Source organism: Anopheles merus, chromosome 3R (assembly GCF_017562075.2).
Source record: "Anopheles merus strain MAF chromosome 3R, AmerM5.1, whole genome shotgun sequence".
In the NCBI taxonomy this organism is placed as follows: Eukaryota; Metazoa; Arthropoda; class Insecta; order Diptera; family Culicidae; genus Anopheles; species Anopheles merus.
The window spans coordinates 39,014,549-39,031,516 of NC_054084.1; the positions used below are offsets into that span (position 1 = coordinate 39,014,549).

Sequence of the window (16,968 nt, forward strand, 5' to 3'; positions counted from 1 at the left end):
ACGTGCAAGGCAACAGTCCGGTTCGGAATGCGTCCAATCTGAGATACAGTTCTTCGTTAAGCATCGTTTTGAGCAAATGCAATAGTTGATAGCATTTCTCTAATGATTTGATATTTGGTTCATTTTTTGTTATAATTAAAGTTTGTTTTTCCCCTCTTCTTCATTTGGACGACATTAGTTAATTGAAATCGTTGATTGATACAGGCTGAACTATACACTCGTGCATTTATTTTATAAACCCTTTGACAGTCTCACAATGTTTAGAAAATGCACAAACCCTTAATGAAAAAATGGCAAAAGCAAGTATTCTTCTTATTCTCCTTTGGCTCAACTACCGTTGTTGGTGAAGACCTGTCTGTACCACTATTGGGGTTGGCTTTCGGTGATTACACATAGCAGGATAGTCAGTCTTACGTATCGCGGCACGGTTGTTGTTCAGGCGTTCGAGTTGTAAAAAGAATTAAAAAGTGAAAAGAAGAAAATAATGTTTGCTCATTAGGCAAACCGTTGCTTACTACAGAAAACGATGTGCAAAATTTGTCATTATAATTGCTTAATCTTTCTCCCCCACGCGGTGATTGAATCGAAACGAAGAACAAAAGCACAGCCCAAGTCCCACTCGGGCAAATCACTGCATGAGTTAAGTTCGTGTTTTGAACTAAAATTCTGCGCTCTAAGTCAGTCTTGACAACATAAGTTTAAGGCTTTTTATTGACACATTTTTAAGTGATTTAAGTGATAAAGGCTTGTTTTATTTTGTATTGTGAAAGTGTAACATAAAATTACTAGCATTTGACGAGATTTGACTGTTGCAAAAAATGCATCTTTTGTAAATACATTTTAGGTAATCTTCTACATAGAAAATTAGCCAAGACACAATCTGATTTTTATTTTCATATTGGTATATTTTATATTTTATGTAACAGATTTCACGAACAGGGCATCTAAAAATATTAGGATATTTAACACTGTCCTGCTAGAAACGTACAACCTAGTTGAATGTTTGTGCAATGTTCCAACTGAATATTGTAAACATTTCATCCCACTTTCGGCAAATTCTTCAATCCTTCGTTTGTTTGTAAAGAGTAATTAGCAAACAAAACAAAAAATGCACAAATGCAAACAAATTAAACAAAAGATTTTCTGAAATATTGTGGAAAATAAGACATCTAAAAATAATTATTGAAATAGTCATATTTATTTCAATTAATTTTAGGTCAAACAAACTTGTAAAATAAACAATTTAAATTAAAAGGTTAATTTAAACCTAGAAACAAGTTCTGCAATTTTACGGGAGCGTTTTTATTCATCCAAATTAAGTTTTTGATACTTGTTCTTGTCATATTCATTTATAGAATGATGGAAAAAAGTATCTGTCCTTTCTTTAATCTGTGCAGCAACAAACAAATCATAGCAACACTATAATGGTACACAAAGAATAACAAAAGGTTGATTTGCTTTTTGTATGATCGTTTCACAATATTTTGAAAATAATGCGTATTCGCCCAGTACTCAATTAGTATTCAAACTGTCTATAAACTCCACCATTTTACTCATAACGGATATTTTTTAAAAGCAAAACTGTTTCTCTTCTCAACCAATATGTAGCACCACGTGTTAGTCCAACTGGTACTGGAGGCAACATTTAAAACAAGATATTAGGGCCAATAATGTGATGCGAGTGTTAGAAGTATCAAACTATCAAAAATGATAATTTTCTATTTTGATCCGTGTTAGAGAACTCAATTTCTGCTGGATTTACATATCTAACTGAACGAAGGTCATTTGCATTACCTGACTCGAACGTTACCTGAAAACGGTCTCTTTTCGTCCAACAGCATCCCGGCAGGTGAAAGCTACGGAAAGCGTTTTGTTTAACGGTTTAACTACAAGACGAATTGCATGTAATTACATTTAGAATGGATTTTTTGTAATTATTTTCTGTAAAAAGTGAACGCTCAAGCGTTAAATACATGCCAGAGAAAAGATAAATTTTCGTTTCTACATTTTTTTTTCTCTATCACTGACACATTGAGCACCTCTAACGAATCCTTCTTTTACAATTATGTCGCTATAAAATGATACTGTCACAAGCACACTTACGTCAGTTGCTGTCTGAACAAAGCTCAAGAAGGCCTTTTATCAAACGAAAGTGCCCAGTGGTGCCTCTGAGGCTACTCATATTAAAAAGTAATAAAATTTTCGTATGGTTTGCCTTTTTATCCCTTAACCCATCAGTAGAGAGCGGTTGATGTGTAATCTTTTCTTTAAGGAATGGCGCTTATTCACTCCGTTATTTTTTCTCCTGCTGTCATCTCAACTGCAGTGGAAACTATAGGTATTTAGGCACACATTTCGAAGAGAACCTACTGTTGAAAGAGAGGGAGAGGTGGGGTGTTTACTCCATGTAGCGACTTGCTTATATTAGATCATTAATCATTTTATTTTTCCAACTTAGCGTTTCTTGGGGCAGGTTTTGGGTTGTTGTCTGACGACTTATCGATAACTCACCTTTATCATCTGACCTGTCTACCCACAAGTCTTTTGTTAAGCTGTCCGCTCTATACTACAATCGCCAGGTGTAAACAAGGCCATGGCTGAGGATGCTGGTGATCAAAGCAAGGAAGGCAACGACGGAATATCACAACCAAGCCTACTGAAAGGATCTAAAAGTTTTGAAGCGATATTTCCATATTTAGCTCTACCTTTCAGAGTTATTTTGACACGTTTTCACCTTGGTCCAAAACAACATCGCCTGCTTTTCGAGGGATTTGAACACACCGGAGCGGTTACGTAAATAACTATAATGAGCAATGAAAAAATAAAAACTTTTCCCTTTTCCTCTCCAACAGACTTTCAACCTCAGGCAAAATGGCTCCTTTACAGCTTCTGTCCACCAGGCTGTGGAATCAAAGCTTGTCTTGCGTTGTATCGTTCACGTTTTATGGGCGGCAGGGTCCGGATTTTAAATATTTCAATTCCGCTTTCCTTCGATACTGGGGATTTTAAATTTTGCCCTTGACAGTGATGGAAGATTCATGCTTCCGTTAAGTGGACTGGCCGTTTGCTGAGAAGCATAAAGGGTATAATTAATTGCAAATCAACTCACTCAATTCAACTGAATACAACTCAAATTAAGGAAAATCTTTCTTTGTGTACTTTCGAGCATCAGTATTTCAATGTTTCCGATTCGGTGATGCTACATTCCGGTAATGTACTAAATTGATATCCTTCCAAGTATTACTCGAATGCATCCTGTTTCTGAAGAACCACAATCCTATTTGACGATGTACCGATGCATTCCTGTGGCCGACCCCCAAACTGGGATAGAGCGCTGATGGTCAATGATAGCTTACGACTTGTCAGATAGATGGACAAAGCTTAAGAGCTATTCCGACTTTAGCTTTCTAGCTTTTCTATGTCTAATTTCGGGGCCTTCTCTATCTGTATGACAATTAATCTTCGACGCAACCCGATGAGGAAGGATATGAATAAAGCGTATTTGATTGACATGATGAGTTGATGAGGTTTTTCTATCACGACTAAACGGTCAATAGGTCCCTGTTGTTAGCCCTTCAAACATTCTTTTGCAGCATTACACCTGACACATTGCCAAAGCCTGAACAACACCACAGTGACAATGAGGTGATAAAGGTCTCTTCACTTAATTAATCTTATAGAATACCATGCGACCTAATAGCGAATTTCTAAAGGACAGAAACTATTAATTGTTTCAATTTTTTCAATTTGGCAAAATAAACACAACGAGTGTTAACAGAGGAGGTACAAAAAGGTAAAAACAAAGCCATTCTTTCGTTGAATTGTAAAAAGTTGCTTTATCCCGAAAAAGCATGCTCAGTGATGGAAACACTGCACACAATCCATATTTAATCTCCTGGTACAAGTAATCCTATCGCAGAGTCACCTACATTCATGTTAATAGTCCACAATTTACAAATGGGAAATCTCCTTGGGGGGGTTTTTTAAACACTATTAGAAGAACATACCACAGAGCATGCTTTTAAACAACAATCCTAATTTCGTCACGGGCTTTTGGATAACCATAATATGCTTTGATTCCATGAGTTCGTTGATTAAATAGCACATTCCGTCCATTAAACAGTACATGTACGTCAAAGTTTTAATACTGAAAGAGTTTAAAAGCGGTACGATAGCAACTTCCTGTCATTTAACCACCATTAGCATGTAAATGCGGTCTGCACCGAATGATGTAGTTTTCGTTTCGTCTCATTGTTTCAGCTACCCTAAAAATGACCTTAATGAACTTTAACAACCCTATCCTTCCAGAAAACGTTTCACAGTGGCAGTGAGGATGGTTACGTTCATGCGCAGCGAATGTAATTTTGATTCTAGTGGTGAGGTACCACAATTAAATTAAATTACACCATCATTGTCACGTTTCACACTAATGATAACACGTTCGCAACGAGCAAAATGTGACTGGTGAAAGGGAAATGCTTAGAAATTTGCGAAGGAGTGTTACCGTTCAGGTTATGCCTAGAAAAAATAAAACCTGAGGTTAAAAAAAAAGACGCGCAGCGCAGCTTTAATTTGACAAAGTGTAGAAAAGAGCTGCTTTAATTTACAAAGAAGAAGAAATAAGCAAAAATCAAGCCTATTTATTTTTAATCAATTTGGTAAAATTCACTTTTAAACCTGCGTTTATCTATATACATAAAAATCTCGTGTCACGGTGTTTGTTGCGAGCAACCTCCGAAACGGCTGGATCATTTTCAACGAAACTTTGCACACACCTTATGGTGGTATGAGAATAGGTTTTAAGATATAAAAATCGTTCAAATATTACACTAAAATTAAATTAATAATGATTTTCTAACTCCCATACAAAGAGCAGGATTGTTGTTGTGTTGTATGCAGCACTTTGACACTTGGTGTAAGGTGGCTAGTAGTTTACACTCGATGATCGGATCCTGAGATCCCCTATCGACGACGGGCACGATACAAATATCCCAAGTAAAAAAGCAATAATGGAATTTTTTTTTTTTTTTTCGGAATAACTCAGTTTGTCGGGCCAGCTAGTAAACTTTATAAATTTGCCAGCGCACACCTGCACTTGTTGCAAAATTTCTTTTGACAGGCATTTTTCTTCAGATTTCCGATTGCATTCTACGTTGTACTGTTGACACAAAATTTTTGTTAGCACTGTCAAGACCAGCCCAACGCTCACAATAATGCAAAAAGACATTTTCTACCCAGGGGAGAACAAGCAGCCAAATAACCAAAAATCAGTTCGCATTCATTCGTTTTGCCCTACACACAACCAAAACGAGAATTTAGCGAAAAAAAACTCAAATTGCACGAATAATCCAGCACACTGTATGCACCCAAAACGCTAAAGGCAGTAGTGGAATGTTACGCTAGTGTAAAGGCAACGAAAAAATAAAATCTGTAAAACTTTTTAACAATGAAAAATCATCTCTTCACCACTATTTGACAATTTCCATGACATCCAGTTCTACATTCCTAACGACTTCTTTCAAACTGCAACTGCTAATGACAAAAGTTGCTTTGTGCCTGATTTCGTTGTCCCATGAAGAGGTGCGGTGCGGATTGTGGCACTGATTGCAATTCCATAGAGGCTGAAGCTGCTGTACCAAAGCATCCACCGGCTCCCGAGACACTGGCTGCAACATCTTGCTCTATTTGTCGTGCTGCCGTCGTGTACCGTCTATTGTTGTGCTTGTGGAAGCGATGTAACGGACTGAGATGGACACGATGTACAGATAATTCAAAATAAAGTCATACATTTCGTGTAATGTTTCCGGTGCGCTCTAACAAATGGCGCCGCCCGGCTGATTCGGATGTTTCCATAGCAATAGACCACCAGCTGGAAGTATCAATTCATATGGGAATGATACAGTGTAAATTGTTGAAATATCTTACGATGGACTTGTTGACGGATTCAATTCTAGTCGTTTTATAGGTTTTATGGATATGAGCAATCCAACATGATACTTTTTAGCTCATGCTGCGCTACGCTACCACGAAGAAATAAAAAAAAGAAGAAGGAAACAATTGAGCAACGAGATCATCACAAACAAATAATATTAAAATTGAGAGGATTATAAAATTCTGCACATGCTTAAATCATATTTCCGATAGATTTTACAGATGTAATTTAATATTAAATAAAAAAAAACACAAGGCAAAAAGCCATAACTATTGAACTTGTTTTAATCTTTCATGGAACTAAATATTAAATTCTGAAATGTAAATTTTGAATCAAAAAACGAATACTATTAGCACAGGTTGCTAATGCGGATTCGCGCGGATTATGCTTCATCAAAACATGGATCAATTGTGCATGATGAAAGAGTTTTTTTAATTTATTCACTTTGACTGTTATATTCAAATCGATGAATTCATCGTTTACAACATAAAAAAAGAAGTAAAATTATTCCATTTCTCCGCTTGAATCATTGTTTGATAAAGTGCAAACCAAAAACTACACTGCCAATAAAATCTCAAGTGCTATTAGTTCCGTTCAATAGACTCACACAGGGTACAGCAAAAAATCGAAAAATAATTGATTGCATTTAAAAGGAAACGGCATACTATTTCTAAATGAAGAGAAAAACTCCTTGCAAGCGCTTGATGAAAAGTTTTACTTTTTTGCAACCTTGCTATACCTTTGCTTTTTCTTGTTTGCAAATTTTACATCTTCCATGGCACGAACTTATACCACGTTTCGATTCCATTATCCTTGAGACACGTTTTACTTTGCCGAAGTAGATGAAAAGGTAACTGCTATTCGTTTTCTGCAAATGTCAGGACAGTCGTCCTCAGCTATGTATCGCTCGGTTAGCTTTGATGGGCGATACAGACGAGAAAACTACGGCGGCAGTAAAGAAAAAAACTAGCACGCCCGCCTTCTCTACGTCTCTAAAAACAGACAGAGGAGGGGAGACAACGAAAAATCTTATTCCACTTGAATGTAACAGCTCGACGGTGAAGTGATTTCAGTAAGTGACTTGCCAGATTTCACGTGCACTCTGCTCAGCGCTGCATTGTGAATCGCATACCATAGAGCTTTACCTGCATACCAACTTGCTCGGTCGATTCTACGCGAGAAACATATTTTTTCTGTCCCAACCAATCGCCCGATTGCAAATCCGTGTGGCGAATAGGAATGTATTTGCTCAAGGATCGACAGATGTCCAAACCGTTGTCCTTGCTGCGAGTGCTTTAAAGTAAGGAAAAGGAAAGAAAGAGGGGAAAAAACCAAGCAGATTCACTATGTATGTGTTGCATATAAGTGTATCTTGCGTGTGCTAAAGCTAGTGTGATTGAAATCGATATCCATCTATTAAGTAGTTGAGCCAATATTGGCCTTCTTGAACCGCATTGAAGTTGGATGGAAAAGCTCGCAATGATGCTGCTGCCTAGTGCGAAACAATACCAAAGGCTCTAAGTGAAGCGCTGCTCTAATGTACTGTTGCAAACGGCAAACCATCGGCAATTATGAACCGCAAAATCCTCTCTAATCATCTCGAGAGTAAGAGCTTTCGTGGTTTCTTAGTGGTTTTCAAGAGAGACCGTGCACCGGCATGAGTAGATTAAGCACTACGCAAACTAAGTGGTCACGTGGGGTACCGAGGTCTCAATGGGGCCAGAAAAAAGGACACGACCCCCGCTCACAAGTAGTTTGCTTCTAATTTTTTCTCTAATTTAAAATTCCTCATGCTCAACTTTACAATCGAAATTTCAGATAGGCTTAACACTTTACACGTGATAATCCGCCTCTGAACACTGGGAGCTTCTTCTTCTTCTATTTGGCGTAACGTCCTACGCGGACATGCCTACCTATACAAGCTTTCGAGACTTAATTCATTACCACGTAGCCGGATAGTCAATCCTTGCTACGGGACGACGGTCCATTCTGGGTTTGAACCCATGATGGGCATGTTATTGAGTCGTTGGAGTTGACGACTGTACCATAGGACCACCGCGGAAAACTGCAAATTGCAAAAACCAAAGAAGATGAAGAACCGTCTATACACAAACACACACTCGTGTGATTTATTTATGATATAGTGTATCTAATTTAAAACAATAGTCAATAGTGTATTAATGTTACTCGAAAAGTTATTCACTCAAGATGTATTTAACGGTTATCAGTAAGAAATTTAAAAAAAATCCGTTCGTTCTAAATGTCAGTTTTACTGTCTCAATCAAAATCGTCGTGTCTGCGAATCGTCATAACTCGAAGTAGTCATGTCTCAAGTGTAGCCTGTACTTCAAACAAACACATTCATACACATTTTATTAGAGTAAAGTATTGTTCAATCATTTATGACTCTAACGTTTTCTCAAAAGCAAATGGTTGTCTAATGCATATATATTTTTTATCATCCCTGTGACAGTTTTGTAGTCCGTGTCCTACTTATAAAATTGGCAACTGTGTAAAACATATAAAACTGCCAAACTTTTCTCGTAATTAAAGCGTACAGCCTGCATTTTAGAATCGCTCTTTCGTATTTCTTTCGTATTTTTCATTATATAAGGTTAGGATTTCCTCGTTTTTATCTCTTTGAAAAAATAATGATGTAATACAGAAATATGAGATAAAGATATTTCTGAATAAAATAAAATATATAAACTGTCAATTTCTTACAACCTGTTTTGAATCGAAAAATCAATAGTGAGATAATGCATTTCAGATGGTTAACATGTTCAACTTGCCCGAAACAAGACTTGTATGCAAATGTTTGTTTACAAATAACGGAAAACCCCACAACATTTGCACCTTCCTAGAAGTGCACCAACATAAACTTCTATGAAAATTACAAATATCACGGCCTTAAAAACGAAACATGCTCAAATAACGCACGTGGGGTTTGAAAATATGACTTATCGAAAAAAAAGTAAACACAGTGTCAGGCAGTTGGTTTGATGATACAAGTTTCAACCTCGCCGCCGGAAAGGATTCACCGTTACCGCAACCATCATCCATCATGTCAAACTGACCAAACACAACAACCGCATTACCGAAGTTAGAAGAAGTACTAACAAACGTTGCGAGAACAAAAGAAGTCTGGTTCTGTTCCATCGTACAAACGCTCCGAATAAAAGGACACTCGATATGACAGTGAGCATGCAATGTTGTGCTAAATTTTTCCACAACAACGGAACTGCCGTGGTATAGAGAAGGCTCCTTTGTTTATATGTCAATTGTTTGATTGTTTTTAAAATCAAATTTTACACATTGTCGAATACAAACACATTGTTCACGGTGAAATTTGTGTCAAAGCTTAACAGACATTCTTTGTTGGAGCTCATCACGAAAACGAATTAGCGAAGTAAATTTTTGTGTCACAGAAAAACTTCAGCACCGGATGATCGGAGTTGACAGTTACAACGATGCCAGTTGTTGATGCATCACTCTGCCAGGACGTACTCGTAGTTCAAGCATCAAAGGTTCACCCGTCATTGTATTCGGGCGGTGAAGCACTGTCCTTGGAGTGGCATTAAATCATCAATCTGTGGATGGCAACCGTATATTCATTTCGATGGCATGAGCCAGGTTGGCACGAACAATAATGATCCTTTGCGGAATTTTATAGATTTCTCGCAACGGCCTTACACATCACTAGTAGCTATACAATTTGATTCTTTTTCGTGAAAGCTTATTTTATCTATAAGCTCTAAACACGTTAGGTACCGGACGGACAACAATGAACCACTGAAATACCGAGAATCAGCTTATGATGGTCACATTGTTATTAATTCGCTCGGACGATACAGCATACTGAAGAAAAGAGGCTTCACTTAAAGAGAAATGTATTTGACGGGATGTGGGGAAAAATGACAATAAGATTCCTTTACGAATTTCGGTATCACTTACCAGTTGCGTGAAGTGAAGCCCGAATAAAGAACGCCAAAACATATAAACTGTTACGGTTCAATTGTGTTGTAAAAACTTCTTCGACCCATGTGTCGAACAAGGCCGGGAATAGGACGTCTAGTTGAGTGAACGGTGACCCCATTTCTTAGTTAAGGATGCTACCTGTGGCTTAAGAATTTCTTAAGGCTTAAGAACTGCCGAGGAGCACCGTTGCCATCACTCGAAATGTCTCCAGGGGATGAGTAAAAATAAAAGACAAATTAAAAACAACAATTGCCAAAATCCATTCTACGAATTTCAAGAAAAGGTTTGTAGGGACAAATAGTGAAAAATTCAGCCCAATAACCTGAACACATAATTCATCCAACAAGACAGGAAAACTTTCTTTAAAGAGTGTAATCGAAAGAGATGATGATAGGTAACAATTCTTCACATTAAAAAACATTACTAAATCTTGTAATTTCCGAAATACCTATTAGCTTTGGCAAATTTATTTCGAAGCTTCAAGAAAATAATTATGACAAATTGTTTGCAACAACACAGCATTGACGAAAATCAAAAAAATATTTTAAAAATTCCTTCAAACAACTGCAACGAAAGGCATTACCAAATCACAGCGACCTCTAACCTTGATTAGTCATGGCTTCCATCAAATGCTTTGTCTATCAGTGATCTGGTCGAAAAAAACAATTAACTGATTTTTTAAACATAGACTGGAATATAAATGTAGTCTAATTCTACAACTCGACGAAGATGATGGCAGCTAGGGTCACCATAGAATTTATGAAGCTTGAGATGAAAATCCCCCATGAGAACATCACAGTGCTTTTAGTGTGCGCTCCGCCAGACCTGGCTACACGTTCCCCTCCAGGGATTTATCTTATTTTATACGACCAGTTTTTTATTCTTCTTCTTCTTTTTCTTCTTCTTCTTCTTCTTCTTCTTCTTCTTCTTTTTCTTCTTCTTCTTCTTTTTTTTCTTCTTTGGTACAACAAGCATTGTCAATTAAGGCCTGCAAGTACCACTAGTGATCTTGGAATTCAGTGACTTATGAATTACCATAGTAGGATAGATAGCAGGACGCATACTGGTACGACCAGTTCTAATCAACTCAAAGCACTCACTATGTACACTACTACGCTTTGCTCTCAAATTAAACAATTGTTACATTTAAGGGCCAAATTTGAATTGGAAAAAGCTAACCAAAGGAGGTAGTTGAGCACCTAAAACAGAGTGTTCTACGGACGGGGGAATACTTGGAACCAATTGTTAAAATCACTTCAGAACCACGAATCCCAACAACCATCTCCCATGGTTACATGGGACACATTGCATTGCCAATTTGCGTGAGTTGTACCACGTACCGCGATATGTAACGGAAATGGGGGTAGTTCCGACACCTTAAGATTTTAAACTTACTAGTAAACATCGAAAAAGTTTTTTGACTCATCATGTACTATCGTACTTTGTACGAACTATCTTATCTTTGATAACACATTTGATGATAAACAAAAATGACCGGTTAAATGGCGGTTATTTTTTTTACAGAAGTTCAACAAAGTATTTCATAGCTATTTGATTAAAAATATGAACACATAACATTATTGAAATATGTGAATATAATGAATTTATAAGCAAGCCTTGCAGAAAGTGAAAAATATTTCGTTTAAGATAGCATTGAACCAAGTTCCGCGTTGTTGAAGCTCTAAGTGTTTTTTTAACAGTGCAACTAGTCTCTCTCAATCGTCATTTTCTCATTTAAGGGGATGTGTGTTTATTTTTATTTTTTTCTGCTAACTCGAAAGCCAAATGTCGAACATCAGTTATTGTGATCCCATAAAAGTGGTACTCTAGGTTGTGTAGATGTTGGATTAATTTTCTTCTGCTCAGCCTAAACCTGATACTTAATACATGATTTGTGTCCAAGTATGACAGACGTTCAATTTGATAAAAGTAAATGAATTCCATATTTATTAGCCTTTTTTTTGTGTTGCATCCCGAGTCTTATAGCTTGTAAGGCATTACTTAATTGAGTATTTGTCCAGCGTGAACGTGATGTTATCCGTACATAGATACGGGGAAAGTGTTAAAAATATGGACACTTTCAAATTACCCAATAAATATGATGTTAACATACTACAAATATACATCAATACATTTGGTAGTAAAAATGTTTTGGCGATTTTATCCTTGTTGACCACACTAGTTTTGGTTACATTTCATGTTTTACAGTGGAATATAAAAACTTCGCTTTTTGATACAGAACTAAACAATAGTGTTTAAACGACACATTAAAAATTCAAACTTTACATCGACTATCTATAAGAAGCACCATGTGTTTGTTTTGTTGTTTATTTTGACAATTGACAGGGTTATGATCAGTACAGGATGATTCAAATACTCGAAATAGTTAATACAAGTAAGCTGAACATACCCACAGTGTTGAAACTATTCCCACTTCTCCTACATAAATACGCTTCACCCCGAGATTGGCGAGGCGTTGGAGCAGTGATTTATGAAAATTTATGTTAATACACCTAATAAAACAATCCACATAGATCGTGAGCGTTCAAGTTGCGGCATTTCATCTGTTCAAGGGAAGCTCAATAGGGATGTAGAAAATTTAGCATGAAAAGTAAATGTGACTAGAGCACAATTTGTTTTCGTGCAGCTTGGAACGATGCAATAGATGCGCCGGTGTTAGTGAGCGCTCAAGAACAATCTACACATGAACAATCGATATTTTAAATAATACATGTTTGAAGCTAAATCTATTCCAAATAGGAATGGATGAAATTAATAATATATTTATGATTCGAATAAAGATAGTCTTTGGTTTGTATGCTTTTGGAAACGCATACCACAAGCACCAGCATACACACCCAATCCTTTCCCTAGCGTGGTGATAGGCATACTACGCATACTTAAACATTATTCCGCCGCTTCACTGACTTGTTTACTCCTGCCTGAAACCATTTGGAGCGTGACGTGGTTTTTGGAAATTAGCATAAATCCGTTATTCTTCCCACCCAGCTGGCTTGGATGAATTCAGAACATAGAATAAAATTGTGTACCGTTTGCTGCGATGTCCGTAAACCAACTTTAAAATTAACCTTCTAACTAGTGTTGCGAAAGCAACTTCGTCGGCTCCTCGACGATAGTGCATATAAAAAATAACGACCGTTTTCACCAACGTACAATGTGCTTTATTAATCACCGGCTCGACCGAATGTAATTATTAACTGTAGTTTAAAAAACGCGGTCTTTGTCGTTCGCTAGTTTTGAAAGAGGCCGATTATCCTGCGCACGGTCTATTTAAGCCCTTTCTTCCTGCGATGGCCGTTGCGCCATCGCGTTACGCAGCGAACGTTGCCCTTTTCCCGATATCCGAATTTCGAACATCGACTTTGACAGCCGAGATGTTTACACCTATCTCCTGTCATTATATGTTTGTTTTGGTTTGCTTATGCCATAAAAGAGGCACGCGGTTTGTCGGCACAGTTACATGTAACAACTAGCCCAACGAGAAGATGGACACTAGAGGAGAGGCTTCAGCCCCCCCAGTGCAATTAAACAGCCTACACGTACACGAATGTGCAGGGGTTTAATTTACACACGCTTATGAAGCATTTCAACGCGTACTGCGCTCGTTTATGACGCTATTTAACCTTGCCTCGGGAGCGCACAAATCAACCGCAGCATCAGTGGATCGGTTGAAGAATGTCAGCACTTACCACGTGATTGGGATGGGATGAGCTAATTATCATACACGATTTGAAACACCTCAACGCTCAAATTCAGCACGCATGTTTGCGGGAAACATTAAAGCTCATTTAAAGCGACACATCCGGACTACTAACCATCCCTTTCCTTCTCTTGCTCTTTTCATTACAGCGTCCGATGTACGATACAAGATCTCGAGCGGTAACATAGACAATGTGTTTGCCATACACAACGCAACCGGCGCCCTGTACGTAGCCAAGGCGTTGGATTATGAGAAGACCAAAAAGGTAAGACCAAAGAGAAATCCACTTTCTCGCATGGGGTGCGAATGTGTCAGATTATGAGTGCTCCCACGTATAATCCTACCCATTTCTTCGCCATCCTCCGGTACACGGTCAATAACGCGTCTCCATGTTTTCTTTGCCTTTGGCCTTGTTTCCCTAATCAGTATGAGCTACGGTTGACGGCATCGGATAATTTTAAGGAAAACTACACCACCGTTCTGATCAACGTACTTGATGTAAACGACAATTCGCCGGTATTTGAGAAATCGTCATATCGCACTCAAATTACCGAGGAGGACGATCGAGGACTGCCGAAGCGTGTGCTGCGGGTAAGTGAAGGAAAATAGACTACCGTCCAGTCCGCTGGCCGGATGGGACCATCTAACCCTTTGCATTCGGGACAGTTTGGCTGGAGACGACTTATGATTGAGGAGTTAGAGAAGCTAGAATGCATACCTGCTACGATAATAAGCCATGGATATCCAGAGACTGGTATCGTTGGTTCATTTGGACAGGTAGTGCGATTTGATTTTGTGCTTATCTTTCCCAATATCATCCCTAATCTCGTAACACTCCCTTCCAACACAAACACCTGATTGGAGGGTAAACATGGGCTGCTCTCACTATTTCACCAGTTTACCAAGGCGTTCAAAACGGTCGATCACGTTTGCCACAATGCGAACAATACGAGAGTCCGTCTTTCTCCTTTCTAACCGCTCGTACACCGAGCGGTTGGGTCGACTTTTACCAAGTTTTTGTTGCGTACATTTCCCTTCACACATCCGATTCACTTTGAGAAAGTGTGCGTTTGCGTGTGTTCCACATGATCCCAACAGAACATTTGCTTGACCTTCTTAGACATTTTTAACGAGGGTCACAGGATCTGATTGAGCCAAGCCTGCAAAATAGATCCACGTGGATACGAGCGTAGCTTCAGGTTTAACAATCCATTTCGAATAAATCCAATGCTGGTGCTGATGCCAAATTGTTGGATTAATGGGCGCCCGCACGTTTTTTTTATTTTTTTGTGTGGTAAGGGACATTCCCAAAGGGGCCGTCGACTATCTTGCAAAGGAAGGAGTTTGCAATTTACAGCTTCATGGACGTATGAGTGTGAAAAACTAGGGAGGGTACAGTGTATGGGATGCTAATCAAAAGTCAAATCTTTTTTCATTGGATTAAAAAACTGCCCCAATTGTTGCAATGCTCTGGAGAATTCACTCACAAAATAAGTTCAATTTTGGCCTTGATTTTGTGTACCGGAGATGATAGAGAGTTAAAGACCCTACCTTAACTTGACCAAATCAAACAAAGTGTTTTCTAGTGTGATTTTGGGCTGTGCCTGCTGGCACTAATTTTGAAAAGTCATTCGAACTAGATAGTGGTGTGGTTGATTTTCATTAACTAGCCCGCTGCAATAGGCTGCCCCCTCCGAATGGTACATCGATGAAACGAATCAGGCAGCCTATACTTTAGACAATTTGCAAGAAAATGTAAACAAAAGACAAACGCGACATATTAAGTCTTTCACTATCGGATTCTATCGGATGCTGACTAGGAGGTTCTTGGGAGGGAGTGGTTTCGATTATGAATTATGTATTATGTTATGACCCGTTATCAATGGTTTTAACATAGCAATCGACAGCATCCCCCCCCCCCTCCTCTACACAGTGCGACACTTTGCATGAATCCACAACTATCTCTCTCTCTCTGTCTCTATCTCTTTGGTTTGCAAATTAATAATGCAGTAAATACGACCAACCGTCCAGAGAGATAGGGAAGTTCCGGCGTATAGCAGTGGAGTCAGAGAGAACGAGAACTGCAAACGAGTTACCCCGAGGCACCATAAACATTGACCACTGGCACACTCCAACAGATTTTTTTCTTGTTTGTTGTGGTATTCGAGATTGGCACCCACCGCAAGCAAAAATATGCAACCATAGGCGGCGCTAAGAAATCGATTCATTGGAACTCCACGGTCAGCATGCAGCGAAAGCTTACGTACTCCCAGAAACGCTTAGGCTGAGCCGAACGGAAGCAGAAATATCCTGAAAAATAGCAATAAATGAAAAATATGAATAAGAACAATTATCATTCAAAATAATGGCTCGAGCCCAAGGATGAGTCCTGGGAGAGATTCTGTGGTCGTAGAAAATGGAATTCAGTCGACGTCTTAAGTATGGTATGTTCAGCATATATTCAGTATAGAGAAGGACAGGGACGATCGAAACTTACCATGCCTGGTACGCAGTGTGCTAGTTCCCAAAATGGAAGTTTGCAATAGAATAAGTATGGGAGAGACAATAGAAGAGAGGAATTATTAAAAAAGAGCTTCTTCTTCTTCTTCTTTTGGCTCAACAACCGTTGCCGGTCAAGGCCTGCCTGCACCACTTGTGGGTTTGGCTTTCAGTGACTTATTGATTTCCCCCCCCCATAGCAGGATAGTCAGTCCTACGTATGGCGGCACGGTCTATTTGGGGATTGAACCCATGACGGGCATGTTGTTAAGTCGCACGAGTTGACGACTGTACTACGAGACCGGCCTAATTAAAAAAGAGCTACCAATCAAAAATACCCAAATCACTGAGGCATCATAATGCTTCCCAGCGAAAGTTTTACGAATCGCTGCAAAACTGCTTTCCAGTTGGAAATGCAAGATGACGCACTGGGACCAAAGGGCACTAACCAAGACCAAACGAAATGAAACTCAAACAACAACCATACACAAAAAAAAACACAGTCGCATTTTAAATCCCTTCCCGCAAGCTGTTTTGTACCGGGTATGTCGTGTTATTTCCATTCTGGTTCTCTTCCGCTCCGATCATTGTAAGCAGCTCAACAATGCGATTGTGAAATAATTCCATCCAACATATGATGGTAGCACTTCGTAATCCCGGGTAGGCGAGGGCACACACATAAATAAAATAAAAGTCTTTCACACGATTTCTTGTTTAGTTGCTCTCAACTTTGTCCGACGTGCGTGAGTCTTAAACTCGCTCACACTGCTGGCTTGAAGTGGAGCTTTGCTTGCAAATTCCATCTCCCATTATATCCCGTGTAGTTGCCGCTGGGGGA

The 16,968-nt window shown here is 38.7% G+C and overlaps 1 protein-coding gene across 1 annotated transcript in view; it reads left to right on the forward strand.

Moving 5' to 3' along the window:
• LOC121595661 (neural-cadherin-like) overlaps positions 1-16,968 on the forward strand; it is a 171,224-nt gene that overhangs the window by 131,121 nt on the left and 23,135 nt on the right. The window contains exons 4-5 of the mRNA XM_041919795.1: positions 13,781-13,896; positions 14,058-14,222. Of these exons, the coding sequence (XP_041775729.1) occupies positions 13,781-13,896; positions 14,058-14,222 (281 nt within the window). The remainder of the gene's footprint in view (positions 1-13,780; positions 13,897-14,057; positions 14,223-16,968) is intronic.